General features: G+C 39.1%; 2 protein-coding genes across 2 annotated transcripts in view; both read left to right on the top strand.

The window, feature by feature from the left end:
• The window catches only part of LOC129224775 (BTB/POZ domain-containing protein 9-like), a 12,884-nt gene extending 5,713 nt beyond the window's left edge, over positions 1 to 7,171 (top strand). The window contains exon 4 of the mRNA XM_054859322.1: positions 7,166 to 7,171. Coding sequence (XP_054715297.1) covers positions 7,166 to 7,171 — 6 coding nt within the window. The remainder of the gene's footprint in view (positions 1 to 7,165) is intronic.
• Positions 6,871 to 14,402, top strand: LOC129224063 (BTB/POZ domain-containing protein 9-like). Its single transcript, XM_054858464.1, has 4 exons — positions 6,871 to 7,083; positions 9,103 to 9,336; positions 9,691 to 9,974; positions 13,339 to 14,402. The coding sequence occupies exons 2-4, from the start codon at positions 9,104 to 9,106 to the stop codon at positions 14,052 to 14,054; spliced, it is 1,233 nt and encodes a 410-aa protein (XP_054714439.1). The 5' UTR covers positions 6,871 to 7,083; position 9,103; the 3' UTR covers positions 14,055 to 14,402.
• The last annotated feature ends 289 nt before the right edge of the window (positions 14,403 to 14,691 follow it).

The raw sequence follows: 14,691 nt of genomic DNA, 5'->3' as shown, positions 1-14,691 counted from the left end.
GATGCTACCCCCGTAAATGCTGCAGGGGGGCGGAGGGGGGAAGGGATTATAACTGCATTTGGGGGGCAAGCTGTTTCCCGTTCAAATTTTATGATATAATTATGCGAGTTAGTTCTCCTGAAACATATTGGCACGAGGAAACCGAATTTAGATGCTGCTAACTCCGAAATTGGTGCTGGGGGGCAGGGGGGCGGTTATAACTGCGTTGGGGGCATGTAATTTTTCGTTTAATTTTTGTGATACAATTATGGGAGTTAGTTTTTCTGAAAGGTATTTGCATGAGGAAAACGAATTCAGATGTTGCCACCCCCCAAAATGGTGCAGGGGGCTGGGGGGCTTCTATAACTGCCGTGGGGGGCAAGTGATTTCCCGTTCAATTTTTGTGATACAATTCTGTGACTTAGCTTTTCTGAAAAGTATTGGTACGAGAAAACCAAATTTCGATAATGCCAACCCCGAAAATGGTTCAGGGGGGCAGGGGGGCGGCTATAACTACATTTGGGGGGGGCAAGCTGTTTCCCGTTCAATTTTTGTGATACAATTATGGGAGTTAGTTTTTCTGAAAGGTATTGACACGAGGAAACTGAATTTGGATGATGCTACCCCCGTAAATGCTGCAGGGGGGCGGAGGGGGGAAGGGATTATAACTGCATTTGGGGGGCAAGCTGTTTCCCGTTCAAATTTTATGATATAATTATGCGAGTTAGTTCTCCTGAAACGTATTGGCACGAGGAAACCGAATTTAGATGCTGCTAACTCCGAAATTGGTGCTGGGGGGCAGGGGGGGGCGGTTATAACTGCGTTGGGGGCATGTAATTTTTCGTTTAATTTTTGTGATACAATTATGGGAGTTAGTTTTTCTGAAAGGTATTGTCACGAGGAAAACAAATTTGGATGTTGTCAACCCCGAAAATGGGGCAGGGGGGCGGGGGGCGGTTATAAATGTGCAGGGGGGGCAAGAGGTATGTTCAATTTTTGTGATGCAATCATGGGAGTTGGTTCTGCTGAAAGGTATTGGCACGAGGAAAACGAATTTGGATGTTGCTATCCCCTAAAATGCTGATGGGGGGCAGGGGGGTATGACTGCAAACATAACACACTTATATATTCAAAATTTCTCGGTTTACAACAAGTTTTCAAAGTTTAATATGCTTAAATCCACTAATAACAACATTAAATGCAAAAAACTCCGAATTAAATTGCTGACACGTGTTTCGAAGCTATTAAGAGCTCCTTTTTCATTGTAAAAGATGTGAGTTTATGAATGAAAATTCATCCGACTAAAGACGATCTTTCCATTGATAATGGGTTCCTGGTAACAAAGTTTATCATTTCAGTAAAAAATGTTAGGAGGAAGGGGGGGTCCCCCCCCCCCCCCCAAATTTTTTGTACAGGTGTTTCTTTCGGTTTCAAAATATAAAGAGTATTTTTGAACAAAACAAAACATTTATTGAAACCGTGACTTTCATAACCGTGACTTCATAATAGATTTACGGAGATAATTAGCAGCATCATACAAACTCCTCATGGTCATGTTTAAATCTTCATCATCATTCTGGGATATCATGTTATTGTCTCGTGCATGCTTCATACTAACAATTTCTGCTTGATTTCTTTTCTGCGGACGGTGAAATTCAATATCTGCAACAGATTTCTGTAGCAATTCTTTTGTTTCTTTCCTTGTAATGGATGGATAAGGGACGTTATTCATAGCACGAATGTTTTCATACGTGGTTTGTACATCAGCCATACTCAATGTACCTGTTTTTAAACATTCTTGAATCATACAAGTAAATTCAATCTCTGACGCACTCTCAGGGGCTCTAGAAGTGTTGGGTGCACTGGCATTAGGACATCGTAGTACATTTGTCACATTCTTCGCAAAACATTGTAAATGGTATTGAATGTCGATAGCGTGACCATCTTCAGGGTTTATTGCTGTATTAAGTTTTATCTGGAGGGCTTCATTTCCACTTTTAGCAATAGCATCACTCAGACTTTTTTGAGCATGATCAACCGACAGTTTTCTGAGGGACTTTGCACGTGTCTGACCTTTGTCACAGAAAAAGCATTTCTCTTTATTGAATGGAATGCAATGTGAACGTGTCAGTCTCGATGTGCTACTATTTGTAACAGGTGATGTAAGCTGAGCTTGACTTTCATATCGCTTTTTTATGCGTTCAAAATGTCCCTTATGAGTGACATCTTGGTAACAACTTCGATGCCATGATGCCTTGTTGTCAGCCAGTATTTTTGCAGTCATTCCACGCAAACGGATATTAGATGAAACATACTTGACGTTTTCATATTTAGCATTTTCTAGCACACTCTTTAAAACCTTTTCATGTGTGGTAGGGTTAATGATTAGTCCTTCGGTGGATTTCTCTTGACATATAATACATAATGTATAATTAATTCCTATTTTTAGCTTTGTATTTGGTTCAGTGAGATCCATCTGAAAGTGACTAATTGCTTACTAAACTAATAAACGACGTGCGTCAAACTTCTGCATACAATATTTTTATTTTAAATGAGCTAGACTAAAATAAGAATCCCTTCTCCTCTCTTTCTTAAAAATAAATGGTACAACGTTCCCTTGTTGACGAATTTCCATTTCATGTGACTCCAGAGAAAAAGTGGCCAATTAAAGTGTCCAATAAAATAGATAATACTGGTGACAGCAATAAATTTCTGTTTTAACCATTTAAAGAGATCTGCTCTTCCCTCTCTGAAACTTGTTCGTGAGAATTTTCTTTCAGAAGAATAAAAAGGTACGGTGTGCTTCATAGAGAAAAGAGATATTGTAAAAAACCAATACTATCACGATCTGATTAGGAAAATGAGACCCATCAAGTTGCTTTGTAGAATTACTAGAGACATATAGGTTGTAAAACTGGACATGCCGATTCCGTGAGAACTGGATCAGATTTTGACATTGTTGCTTTTGGAAAAACTGACCGCCAACCAAGAATTGAAGATACACTAGGCCGCAATACAAAGGGAAGGAAGAGATAAGCAAAATTAAAGGCGGCGGCAAGGAACTCATGTTAAGCTCTCGTAACAATGCCTTTGTCCTCCGCTTCTATGAGTACAAAGGGGAAAGGAGAAAAAAGACCTCCTTCGACATATGTTTGTTTCTTTAATGTACGACCACCATGGTGTTGGAAATTTCATCCAAGCGCTCCCACCACTTAGTTAAAATTTACTTTAAAAAAAAGGAGAAAAACTCAAACGAAAAAACATTATTCTTTCAGAGCTGGGGCCATCAAAGCCGTCATTTGGGGGGGGGGGCTTAACACTGCCCCCCCCCCAAATGATAGGCCTGGGTAAAGGGTACAAATTCATTTCGGAAGAGGAAATATATACAAAGAATAATAAAGTACACAAATACAATTTTGCATTTTTTTAATCAACGGGGGGGAGACCCCCCCTTCCTCCTAATATTTTTTACTGAAATGATAAACTTTGTTACCAGGAACCCATTATCGATGGAAAGATCGTCTTTAGTCGGATGAATTTTCATTCATAAACTCACATCTTTTACAATGAAAAAGGAGCTCTTAATAGCTTCGAAACACGTGTCAGCAATTTAATTCGGAGTTTTTTGCATTTAATGTTGTTATTAGTGGATTTAAGCATATTAAACTTTGAAAACTTGTTGTAAACCGAGAAATTTTGAATATATAAGTGTGTTATGTTTGGAGGCATACTCCCCCCTTGCCCCCCATCAGCATTTTAGGGGATAGCAACATCCAAATTCGTTTTCCTCGTGCCAATACCTTTCAGCAGAACCAACTCCCATGATTGCATCACAAAAATTGAACAGAATACCTCTTGCCCCCCTGCACATTTATAACCGCCCCCCGCCCCCCTGCCCCATTTTCGGGGTTGACAACATCCAAATTTGTTTTCCTCGTGACAATACCTTTCAGAAAAACTAACTCCCATAATTGTATCACAAAAATTAAACGAAAAATTACATGCCCCCAACGCAGTTATAAACCGCCCCCCCCCTGCCCCCCAGCACCAATTTCGGAGTTAGCAGCATCTAAATTCGGTTTCCTCGTGCCAATACGTTTCAGGAGAACTAACTCGCATAATTATATCATAAAATTTGAACGGGAAACAGCTTGCCCCCCAAATGCAGTTATAATCCCTTCCCCCCCCCCCCGCCCCCCCTGCAGCATTTACGGGGGTAGCATCATCCAAATTCGGTTTCCTCGTGTCAATACCTTTCAGAAAAACTAACTCCCATAATTGTATCACAAAAATTGAACGGGAAACAGCTTGCCCCCCCAAATGTAGTTATAGCCGCCCCCCCTGCCCCCCCTGAACCATTTTCGGGGTTGGCATTATCGAAATTTGGTTTTCTCGTACCAATACCTTTCAGAAAAGCTAAGTCACACAATTGTATCACAAAAATTGAACGGGAAATCACTTGTCCCCCACGGCAGTTATAGCTGCCCCCCAGCCCCCCTGCACCATTTTGGGGGGTGGCAACATCTGAATTCGTTTTCCTCATGCAAATACCTTTCAGAAAAACTAACTGCTATAATTGTATCACAAAAATCGCACGGGAGCTAAAATTTGACCGTTTGCTCCTCGACTAATTACCCAATAGGCCAACCTAGCTAGCCTGGGCTAGGGGCGCACGTCGCAGTGGGGAAAAAAATAAACAGCTTGCTAGGGGGAAAAAAGCGTCGCGTTAGTACATGGAGAAGCAAAATTTACCTAGAAAAGATTGCAACCAGGAAGATAGGCATAAAAACAGCAATTAGAGGTGGTGGGGGGGGGGCTTGAGTCGAGGGCCTTTTCCTGTCAAAGACATATCACTTTCCTTGATTTGAACAATAATTTCTTAAGAATATAGCTCTGATCAGAGGCCGACTGAGTCCTCCAAGAGGGGCGCCAACCTTGATACCCAAAAGTCGCACAGTTCAAGGACCAAAAAAAAAATGAAATTGCACACGTTCTTGGGCGAAATGAAAAAAAAAAAACGAAGTCGCACAGGTACGAGGGCGCAAAAAGAAAGAAAAAAAAACAGAGTCGCACAGGTTTGGGGACTCACCGGCCCTCGGGCAATTAATTTTAAAGAAAATATGTGAGGTGACTCTTTGAAATCTAATTTCACAGAATTGAAATGACAAAACATTATATCAGTCAAAAGCATATTTCAACAAAATATGAGACATAAAAATGGCAGCGGTGCAGCATGTTAGCCAACCTTCATTCCAGGTGATGCAAAGTAAACCTCGCAGAATTTCAACACCAGTACATAATGTCCGTCTCTGTTGACCGGGATTTCGTAGCCGAAGGTGGCCATGTGATACCTTTCAGTCTGGTATAGGATCTGATCAGTCTTTGGTACACGGCTTATGATCAGCTGTTTGCCATAGTCGGACGCCGTACCGATCCGACCGTGCAAAGGGTCTCGGCGATAGTGGATACCGTGGGAGTCGACATGAGATTCCCCACCGGCGTTGATAGCGTAAATTACATCCCCAAGAGAAAAGACACCATTCGCGCAAGTGATCAACAAAAGACACAGAAAAGGACAGCAGCGAAGAAGCGCCATGCTGGATAAAGATTCAGCAATTACATTTAAAAAAACTGAGACGAATGCCCGCACATTTTAGAACAACTCACACCCCAATCACACGTAATGTTTACTCCACGCTTCAATCCATCTGAAATATGAGATACGGATACAGGCAAGGCAATGCACGAAATACAAATGTAAGGCTCCACCACTGATCTTATGAGATCAGTAATAAATACTTATTACAAGTAAAAAACTTATTAACTGAAATCATTTTCAATCATTGAATGCATTACCGTTACTTTTAACTTTTTTATACTTACTATTCATACTATTGCTCGTTTTATTGCTTACGTTCGACGAGCTCGACCGGTAGAGCCGGTTAGGTAATCACGTGACAGCTAATGGTCATGTGCTCCAATCCACCAATCAACAGCTTAAAATGGTAACCGGTGAGATGTACTACCAACTGTATTTATGTCGAGGACTGCATACTAAGTGCCTTGCCTCCATTATTTTTTTTATACCGATAGATGGCAGCACCATCACCGGATCGAACAGTTAATGAGAATTTAAAACTAGACCAGGAGCTAATAGCTACCTGGTGCTAGCACCCCCAGAGGTATCGTTTCACTTGGAGGACATTGAGACCACGAGCATATTTAACGTCGCCCAGTCCCCTTTAATGACGACGGTGGATCTTCGACCATCTAGGTTCGAACTCAAGACCCTCCGGCCCCGAATCCGACACTCTACCGATCGGGCTACCATGGCCCCTTTGGCGTAGCTGCTCGCTGGTCTTCAACTCGTCGCACGCTGACGTCGGTGATGGGTCGGCTTAACCGATAGATGGTAGAATGCTGCGGTTTGTAACCGGTTACTTACCGGTCGACCGGTGAGGTTCGTCGAACGCAACCATTATTTTCTCGTTAAGGTGGCAATTCGACTCCGCTTTAGCAAAAAAAAAAAAACGAAAATAAAACTAAGTTGGGGCCGTGGTAGCCTGATCGGTAGGGCATTGGACTCGGGGCCGGAGGGGCTCGGGTTCGATCCCCGCTGGTCGAAGACCTATCGTCGTCATTAAAGGGGACTGGGCGACGTTAAATATGCTCGTGGTCTCAATGTCCTCCAAGTGAAACGATACCTCTGGGGGTGCTAGTACCAGGTAGCTATTAGCTCTTGGACTAGTTCTAAATTCTCATTAACTGTTCGATCCGGTGATGGTGCTGCCATCTATCGATATATAAAATAATGGAGGCAAGGCACTAGTATGCAGACCTCGACATAAATACAGTTGTAGTCAGTTGTGACTCTAGAATAGAATAGAATAGAAAACTAAGTTGGTTTAATGGTAAATAAGATGTTACATTAGAAAGTATAAATTCGTACGTTCGTCGATGTAGTCTGTCACGGTAAAAACATTTATGGGAGGTTAAAATCTGAAACAAAAAATATTTAATGGTCTGGAAAATGGGAGAGATAAAACTATTTCTGTCAAATTGGTACCTTCAAACAAGCAGTTTCTACATTCCGTAAAGTAACAGGTAATTGAATATTTTTAATAATCATTGAAAAAATTGAACATATACTGATTTTAGTGTGATTTTTTAAAAATTTATGCAGCAGATTTGAACTTCATGTATTAATGTCTGTTTAATTTGAACTGAAATTTGGTTTAGTTTTGTCATTCCGCAAAATTAATTGGTTTTCAATGTTAGGGAATTTTTTGTTATCTCTCATGTAGTAACCAAATATGTTACATAATTGAATATATTGCAAAACGTAACTGTTTACGAAAACTTGTTGCCTCTTAGGAGCTGTATACACTTTATATATTATATTGCATCTTCACGAAAACATTTGAGCAGGGTCATTTCAAATTTTACCAGGTGGGAGGGGGGAAGAGGTTGCATACTCACTGCAAATTTAAATAGAAATTAGCAAGAAATGACTCCCTAAAATGTTAAATCATTTTTTCAACGCAGGGAAGCAATTGACTATTTCCCCAAATGACGGGCCTACATTTGAGCTGCTCAAGAGAAGACTGAAAATTTAAAATGATATTTGAAAGAATAAAATATTGAGAAAACAATGATGAAATGTTTTGATAAATAAAGTTTTTCGCTGAAATTGTCATTTCATGGTGTGATTTCTTAAGCAAAAGAAAGTTATTCATTTTCTGTTTCAATCATTGTTCTTGAAACAAAAAAGCTAGCATATGCACTGTGCAGGACATATCTATTTTTCCTTGGAATAGCCCTTGTGTTTTTCACAAGAATTATTAAAATTTCTCAAAAATACTGATGTTGGAGAAAATCTCTGAATGCATTTGTGTTTATTAACTGGCTTGTATATTAAATGGCTTTTCCAGTTTCTCTATACAGTAGAACTCTAATAATCTGATCTCCGACTATTTGAAATGTTTTCAGAAACAGATTTTAGACCGAAACATTCTGTGATTTGCAAAATAATGATTCTTTCTATCCAGGCTATTCTGCCGTGCTAAGCACAAAAGTCCTATCTGCACTTTTTATCAAATTTGTGGTATTATGGTTGATTGATTCTTTATAACATATACATTGAGAAGCAAAGGTATGCAAGTGGACATTTTCAAGTTTTGAGTACAACGCGTTTAAAGAAAACATCTTAGGTAGGCTTTTATTGAATTTTTTTTCTACATCATGCTGTATAGCAGCAACTACCAGGGCCACTACAGTGAAACCTGTGTAAGTTGACCACTTGCAGTGCACTACTTTAGTGGTCAACTTAAACAGGTGGTCAACTTACAAAGGTTGATTTATATGAAAAGGGCTAATTCCATGCCTGAAAAAGCGGTCAAATTCACAGGTACTGTAGTATCATTTCTTGCCCCAAGACAAAGGAGAGGTTCACCTACCATGTGTATTGGTTATCTCCAAATTTTTATTTACCACTTACATCCCTTTGCTTCTCACTGCCTCATATGTTACCTATATACAGTGTTATATGGTCATTAATAAGTGAGAAATATTTTTAAAAGAATTCTGAAAAAGTGGAATCTAGATCAAATATATGGAGGCATAAAAATTTAAAAGACTGTTTCTCATTTTAAGCTCTGCTGCATATATGACTTTTGTGCTTTACACAGCAGGCAGAATTGTTCTTCCCTCCATGAAACTAGTCTAAGCACAGTGTGAATTTTTTTTGGATGATAAGTCACTCTTGTAGGGTTCTGTTACTGGCGTATAATGTGCAGCATTTGTAAGTATACTTAATGTGTATTAGTACGACTTTTTATTTGTTAAAAGTTACATTTCTTTAGCCATAGATTTTTTCCTCCCATTTTAAACAAATTCGCAGCAATTAAGCAACCCCCCCCCCCCCCTCTTTTTTTTTGAGAAAACATAATTATCCGAAATTTTTTTATTGTCCAAATGGGGTCTGGTCTCAATTTGGATAATTAAAGCTCTACTGTAATTTATATACTTACACAGGAGATCTGTAATTATAGTTCCCATAATCCATATCAGCTTGTATCCATTTCTATGAAATAGTAGTTTTAATATTTTTACTTATTTTTACAGCATGAGTTCCATGTTGGAATCTGCGGGTGGTGCTGGGGAGCGCCTCCTCTTGAGAGAAAACCTGAGTGACCTCACTATTGTCTGTGGAAACTTCCGCTTCCCTGCTCATTCCCTGTTACTCGCTTCCCAGAGTGCTGTCCTTCGAAGCATGCTGTCCGACGACTTCTCGGAAAAGAATTCCCGCCGTATTGTCCTGAAAGATGTCAAGCCCGAGACGGTTGAGCTATTTCTCGAGTGAGTTTCTTTTTATTTGCCTTTTTTAATTTGAACATGTGGAATTTTGGAGTGTACTTCAATCTGACTAAAACCAGGGCCTGATTACTGAATAGGCAAACTATGCAGAAGCCTAGGACCACGCTTTTTAGGAGTCCCATATGGCTAAAGTTGTTTTAACCAATGACTAAGAGTGTAAGGTTTGAGTGCCTATGAGGGCCCTGAAAAAGTTCTTGGCCATCTCATCTGCCTTTTTATATCGTAATTGGGCCCTGCCTGACACCATTAGCCAGCTGCTTGCTGCAAATGCAAAACTAATGAATACACTATAATTGCGATGAAGCGTTGTCATTGAAACAATCAATCTTCTCTCAGGTATATCTACTGCGGACGTGTGGTCTTCGAGACTTGGAGAGATGCATACGAACTATTGAAGGTGGCCCACCAGTATCAAGTGGATCCACTGGTCCAGCGTTGTGGCCGTTTCCTGGAGGGGGTCCTGAGCATTGCCAATGTCTGCCATCTGTACCAGGCAGCATTCGTTTACTCGCTATGGGGGCTGAAAGAGCACTGCTTGCGACTCATTGTGGATGCTGGATTCATTCTACTTGAGAGTGGAGCATTCAAAGCATTAGGGAAAGATGCAGTGCTTGAGGTAGGTCTCGATTAACCAACACTGATGAAGGAATATTTTCTCCACCTGTGTCAGATTGAAAAGTTTATAAATGTTTTCTTTTCGAAAAGTAGCATCTGATATTATTATAGTTGAGTCATTTTATGTGTGCTTGAACCACTTCATTTTTGGATTGCCATTGCTTTCACATGTGACAGCCAGTTGTGTTTCCATTTAGACACTGGCTTTTAGATATGATAGTATGTGTTCCAGTTCCAAGAGTTCTCCTGTGGTGAACATTTGCAATTTTGGTTTGGCTAGTGTTAAATGAGTCATATGAAAATGTGTCAAAATAAAAGTTTATTATATGGCAGTTGTAATGCTTGTGGTTTCTCATACATTTACCATTGTTTACCTTTTTTCCCAGTCAGTGTTATTCAAACATCTTTTGAATATTAATGAGATATTAATCTTTTTCTTAAGAAAATTTTTAAAAATCCACACCTTTAAACAAACTAAATGGGATATAAAAAAAAGTTCATAAACTATATTTGTCTATATTTGTGTGCTTGCCTTGCCTTCTGGTTAAATGAATTCAAACTCTTCGTACAGAATGTTTCATTTTGCAACATGCCCATTCGCAACTCCAACAAACTATAGGGGGCGCTGCAGCCACTGTCTAATGGCCGATGAAAAAACTAAAACAAACGCTCGCTGTGACATATAAATTGCTTCTAAACTTAGGAAATGATAGATATTTTCGTTCGCATGTATGATTTTTTGTTCTTTATTCATTTGAAAAGATTTTTCAAAGTCTTTTGGTTATTCTGACCTATGTAGAAACAGATTAGAAATCAAAAAGTATTACGAAAGTAAAAAATTATGCAGAACACAAAGTAAGTTGTTCTGATGCAGCCATTTTCATGATGTTGAATTCGGAATTCATAAATTTTTGGTTCGCTTCGAACGGCATTTTCATTTTGTACCGTTTTTTCTATACATTAGTACATATTAAGTTCAGTTTCGTGACATTTCCGGCATTTGTTGACATTTTTGTCACATAGTGCACATACGTGACAGACTGTCAAGAGTAACGTTTAACACTAGATAATTTATTTCTATGACTATATGATTGGATATCAAAAGAAATCATCATGCATTCAATTCATTCGTCATGGAAATGATTTAACTGATATGCAAAATCTTGTCAAGATACATTATTCTTTCACACAATTTTAAAACCATAACTCTATAAACAGATTTTTGGCAAACTTTTATTTTTTATTGTTCAAATTCTTAACGTTCTTTCTCGATTTTTCAATCTGTTCTGCGATAAATATTTTCAAGAAAATTTATTTCAAACTGTCTATTTCAGTAGGATACTGTAGTAACAAAGGTTATTTAAATCATTTATGTGGAATTAGGTTAAGGAAAAGTGTCCAGTCAATGTTGTTAAGTTCGTTTTTTTTTCATCGAATTGAAAAACTGATATTTATTCAAATTCACTCAGAACAAGATAAATAAAATGTGTACTCACAGTTTATATCAGATATTTTTGATGTTACGCTGTTGCGGATGACGATTCCAAATGATGAATTACGCAAATAAAAAAATACACGTAACAAACTATTTGTTTTGCCCAAAATGAACACATGGAACGCAATGTTTTAGTTTTGTCGGCAGTTTTGTAAATCTCTGCAAGGTAGCATATTCGAGCGCGGAGTTGCGAATATGAAAATATAAATATATATTATTCTGAAAAAAAAAAATCCTTTGTAAGTATTTATCAATATTAAAAGATGTTGGACTTGCCCACTACAGCGGAAGAAAATACCCAAAGTTCAAGGAACTAAAAGCAGGTTGAGGAAAGCCATTGAAAAATTTGTGGAATGATCTGTCCAGGGGAAAGAATTATAGATTCATTTTTAACAGTCAAATAACAATTTTATTAAACAATAGAAACAGTGAAATATTCACAAGTGTAAATAGAAAACATTTTATCTTCCTAAAACAATTTAGACTGTAAAGAAACCCCCAAATATTCATAGGGAAAAATTCAAAACAAATTTTGTTAAAGTTATAAAATATCACAATGACTAATCCATCTAGGGGCACCTTGAGTTAATGCCAGAAAACTTGAAAAACACCTAGTAGAAACACATAAAATTCATACCCAGCAATATTCCATACGAAAAATGTCAGCACCAAAACAATCGGCCAACAGTCGCCTTTTGCATCAGAAACAGCTAAGAGCTGAGGAGAAATAAGGTAATAAAGAAGAGAGATTGATTGACTCCCCTTTAATGGGTTTCCGTTTCCACTACGCAATGGTGCGGCGCAATTCAGCACATGCATAAATTAGTCATAACAGCACAACACACTTAACCTTTCTTCTTTTGCTTGATGCATAATGAAAACTTAAAATCATTTTCATTATGCACCAAGCAAAAAGTTCCTCAACACTTTTGCCCATTATGTCAAATTATCGCGACGATAAACACCACATGAATCATAGTTGGAGTTTAACTCTGGGGAGCAATTCGTGTGCCAGTTAGCTTATGGGATAATTTTCTCGCTGTTCAAAAACGAAGGAAGTAAGTTATAAAACTTTTCAACACTTCTAAAGCTTTAGGAATTGTCTTCAAGAACCAAAAATAATAGCTCAGGCCAAAAAAAGACCGCAAGTCTCATCTTTTGTATGCTCCAGGCAAAAGTTTTCACTCTCTCCTGTAAAGTTGCGATCATGTGACTTGCGTTGATCTGGCTCTGAGGTGCAGAATTGAGGACTTCCGCCTCTCAAAAATTTAAGTTTGGGGTTCCCTTGAATGCGTTAAGTTAAAAGTCTTTCTTAAAATTTAATGTACAGGCATCCCTCATATAACATGGTACTTATACAACAGGGTTTCAATATTACATGGTACCAAATTTGCAATTATTATAACACAGTTTCGATAGCACATGGTACAAAACTTGAATTTAATACTTCATGGTTTTGATATAACAAAAAGTTATGTTTTAAAAAGATGAAATTTCATTTTTGTTTAATACGTTCTGTTAATGTTTGATAGTAACTCTAACAGGTTTTTACTTTGTTTTTATGAAACTTAATTTTGATATAACTTGGTTCACATTCCTCAATTCACATTATTTTTAAGTCTTGAACAACACAGTTTCTATATATAACATGAAACACAATTTCCATACCACACGATACACATTTGATTTTTACTATGTACATAATTAATTAGTTTAAAAAATAAGTTTGAAAGTTATTTTTAAAAAGGTCTCATATAACAGGGTTTTGAAACTATTCAGAACGAATTGACCGTGTTATGCGAGGGATGCCTGTACTTGGAATATTTATCTTCATTATTTTAAATCTGCTCATTTTTGTGTTTGAAAACAGGTAGTGAACAGCCCGTCCCTCAACGTGCAGAATGAGCTGACTGTGTTCCGGGCCCTCCTGCGCTGGGCCCCCTCCCACTGCTGCCGCCTGGGCAAGAGGGTCGACGAAGGGGCCATCCTCGCTGCCCTGGAGCCCTTCCTGGGATGCGTCTGCTTCGACGACATGTCCGACGCCGAAAAAGCGGAGCTGCCGGCAGCAGTCCTGTCCCGGGTCCGTCCCAACAACCGGACCCGGGGGAACTTCTGTGTTCCGGAATCACTGCTCAAGTACTCGTCCCAGCTGCAGTTCCGGACCGATCCGGACTACGTGGAGTCCGTCGACGTCCACCTGACCTGCATCCGGTTCTCCCTGGACTTGCCTCTCTATCTGATCGGCATCCGGTTCGCCGTCCTGGTGTCGGAACTGCCCCTCCCGGCCCACATGACCCTCGCTTCCGAGATGTCCAGCAGCTTGCAGAGCATCGGTCTCTCGACCGCGGCCTGGAAGGACGGTCCGATGGTGAGCGACCGCAAGTGGTACGAGGCGGAACTGCTGCTGAGGCAGCCGTGCCGCCTGGATCCCGGTACGGTGTACAACCTGTACTGCATGGACCGGACCCAGGACGCCCAGTGTCCCGAGACGACCCTGGTGGATAAAGTCCTACTGACGGAGCGGGGGCGTGCCAATGTGTCCCTCCATTGTGAGAATGTCTGGGGCATCTTGAGGCTAATTTTTATCTGAAATGTTTATTTCATATGAGGAGACGGTACGGACTTGTTTTTGCAGAAAATATTTGAAACGCGCGTCTTATATATCTTTGTCTCAAAGCAACAGCAGGACATCTTAATGTTATTCCTGAGATTAGACGTCTTATTGTTGCTCTGAGGCAGCAATATATCAAGTGTACTGAATCCAATGGTGAGGGACTAATTGCTTGCAACTTGCCCATTTTCCAGATATAAGTGATTTAAATTTAGCATATAATGGTGTATTTCAATGGCCTAATTTTCGATGTATCGGATGGTTTGCGGAAAATTTTCATGCACTTTTTAAATATTAGAACTAATTTTAACTTCATACATGCCCATTGATTTTGCATGTTTTTGAATATAGCAGTTGAAAACTAATTGTTGTGTGCAATAATGTTCCCATCAATTTTTCTGCGAGTATACTCAGAATCCATTAGGCACAATATGTGTATGTGATCATATGCATAATGTGTCATAATATGAAATTTTTTCAAGCTTAAGGGTATACGCTATATATCTAAAAAATATTTGAGAGTATATAAAGTGTACCCTATATCTATGGGAACACTACTGGTTGTGGGCAGGTAAAGAGCAGTAACTACAAATGTTTCATTTTATTGCATTTTTGT

The sequence above is a fragment of the Uloborus diversus genome, chromosome 6, assembly GCF_026930045.1.
Source record: "Uloborus diversus isolate 005 chromosome 6, Udiv.v.3.1, whole genome shotgun sequence".
In the NCBI taxonomy this organism is placed as follows: Eukaryota; Metazoa; Arthropoda; class Arachnida; order Araneae; family Uloboridae; genus Uloborus; species Uloborus diversus.
This window is presented reverse-complemented; position numbering and strand designations above follow the sequence as displayed.

What these genes read in the sequence shown, in the direction of transcription:
- LOC129224063 (XM_054858464.1), top strand. Translation starts at nt 9,104, where the DNA reads ATGAGTTCCATGTTGGAATCTGCGGGTGGTGCTGGGGAGCGCCTCCTC. An exon ending in ACGGTTGAGCTATTTCTCGA is followed by an intron (nt 9,337 to 9,690) that starts GTGAGTTTCTTT and finishes ATCTTCTCTCAG; the next exon opens with GTATATCTACTGCGGACGTG. An exon ending in AGATGCAGTGCTTGAGGTAG is followed by an intron (nt 9,975 to 13,338) that starts GTCTCGATTAAC and finishes GAAAACAGGTAG; the next exon opens with TGAACAGCCCGTCCCTCAAC.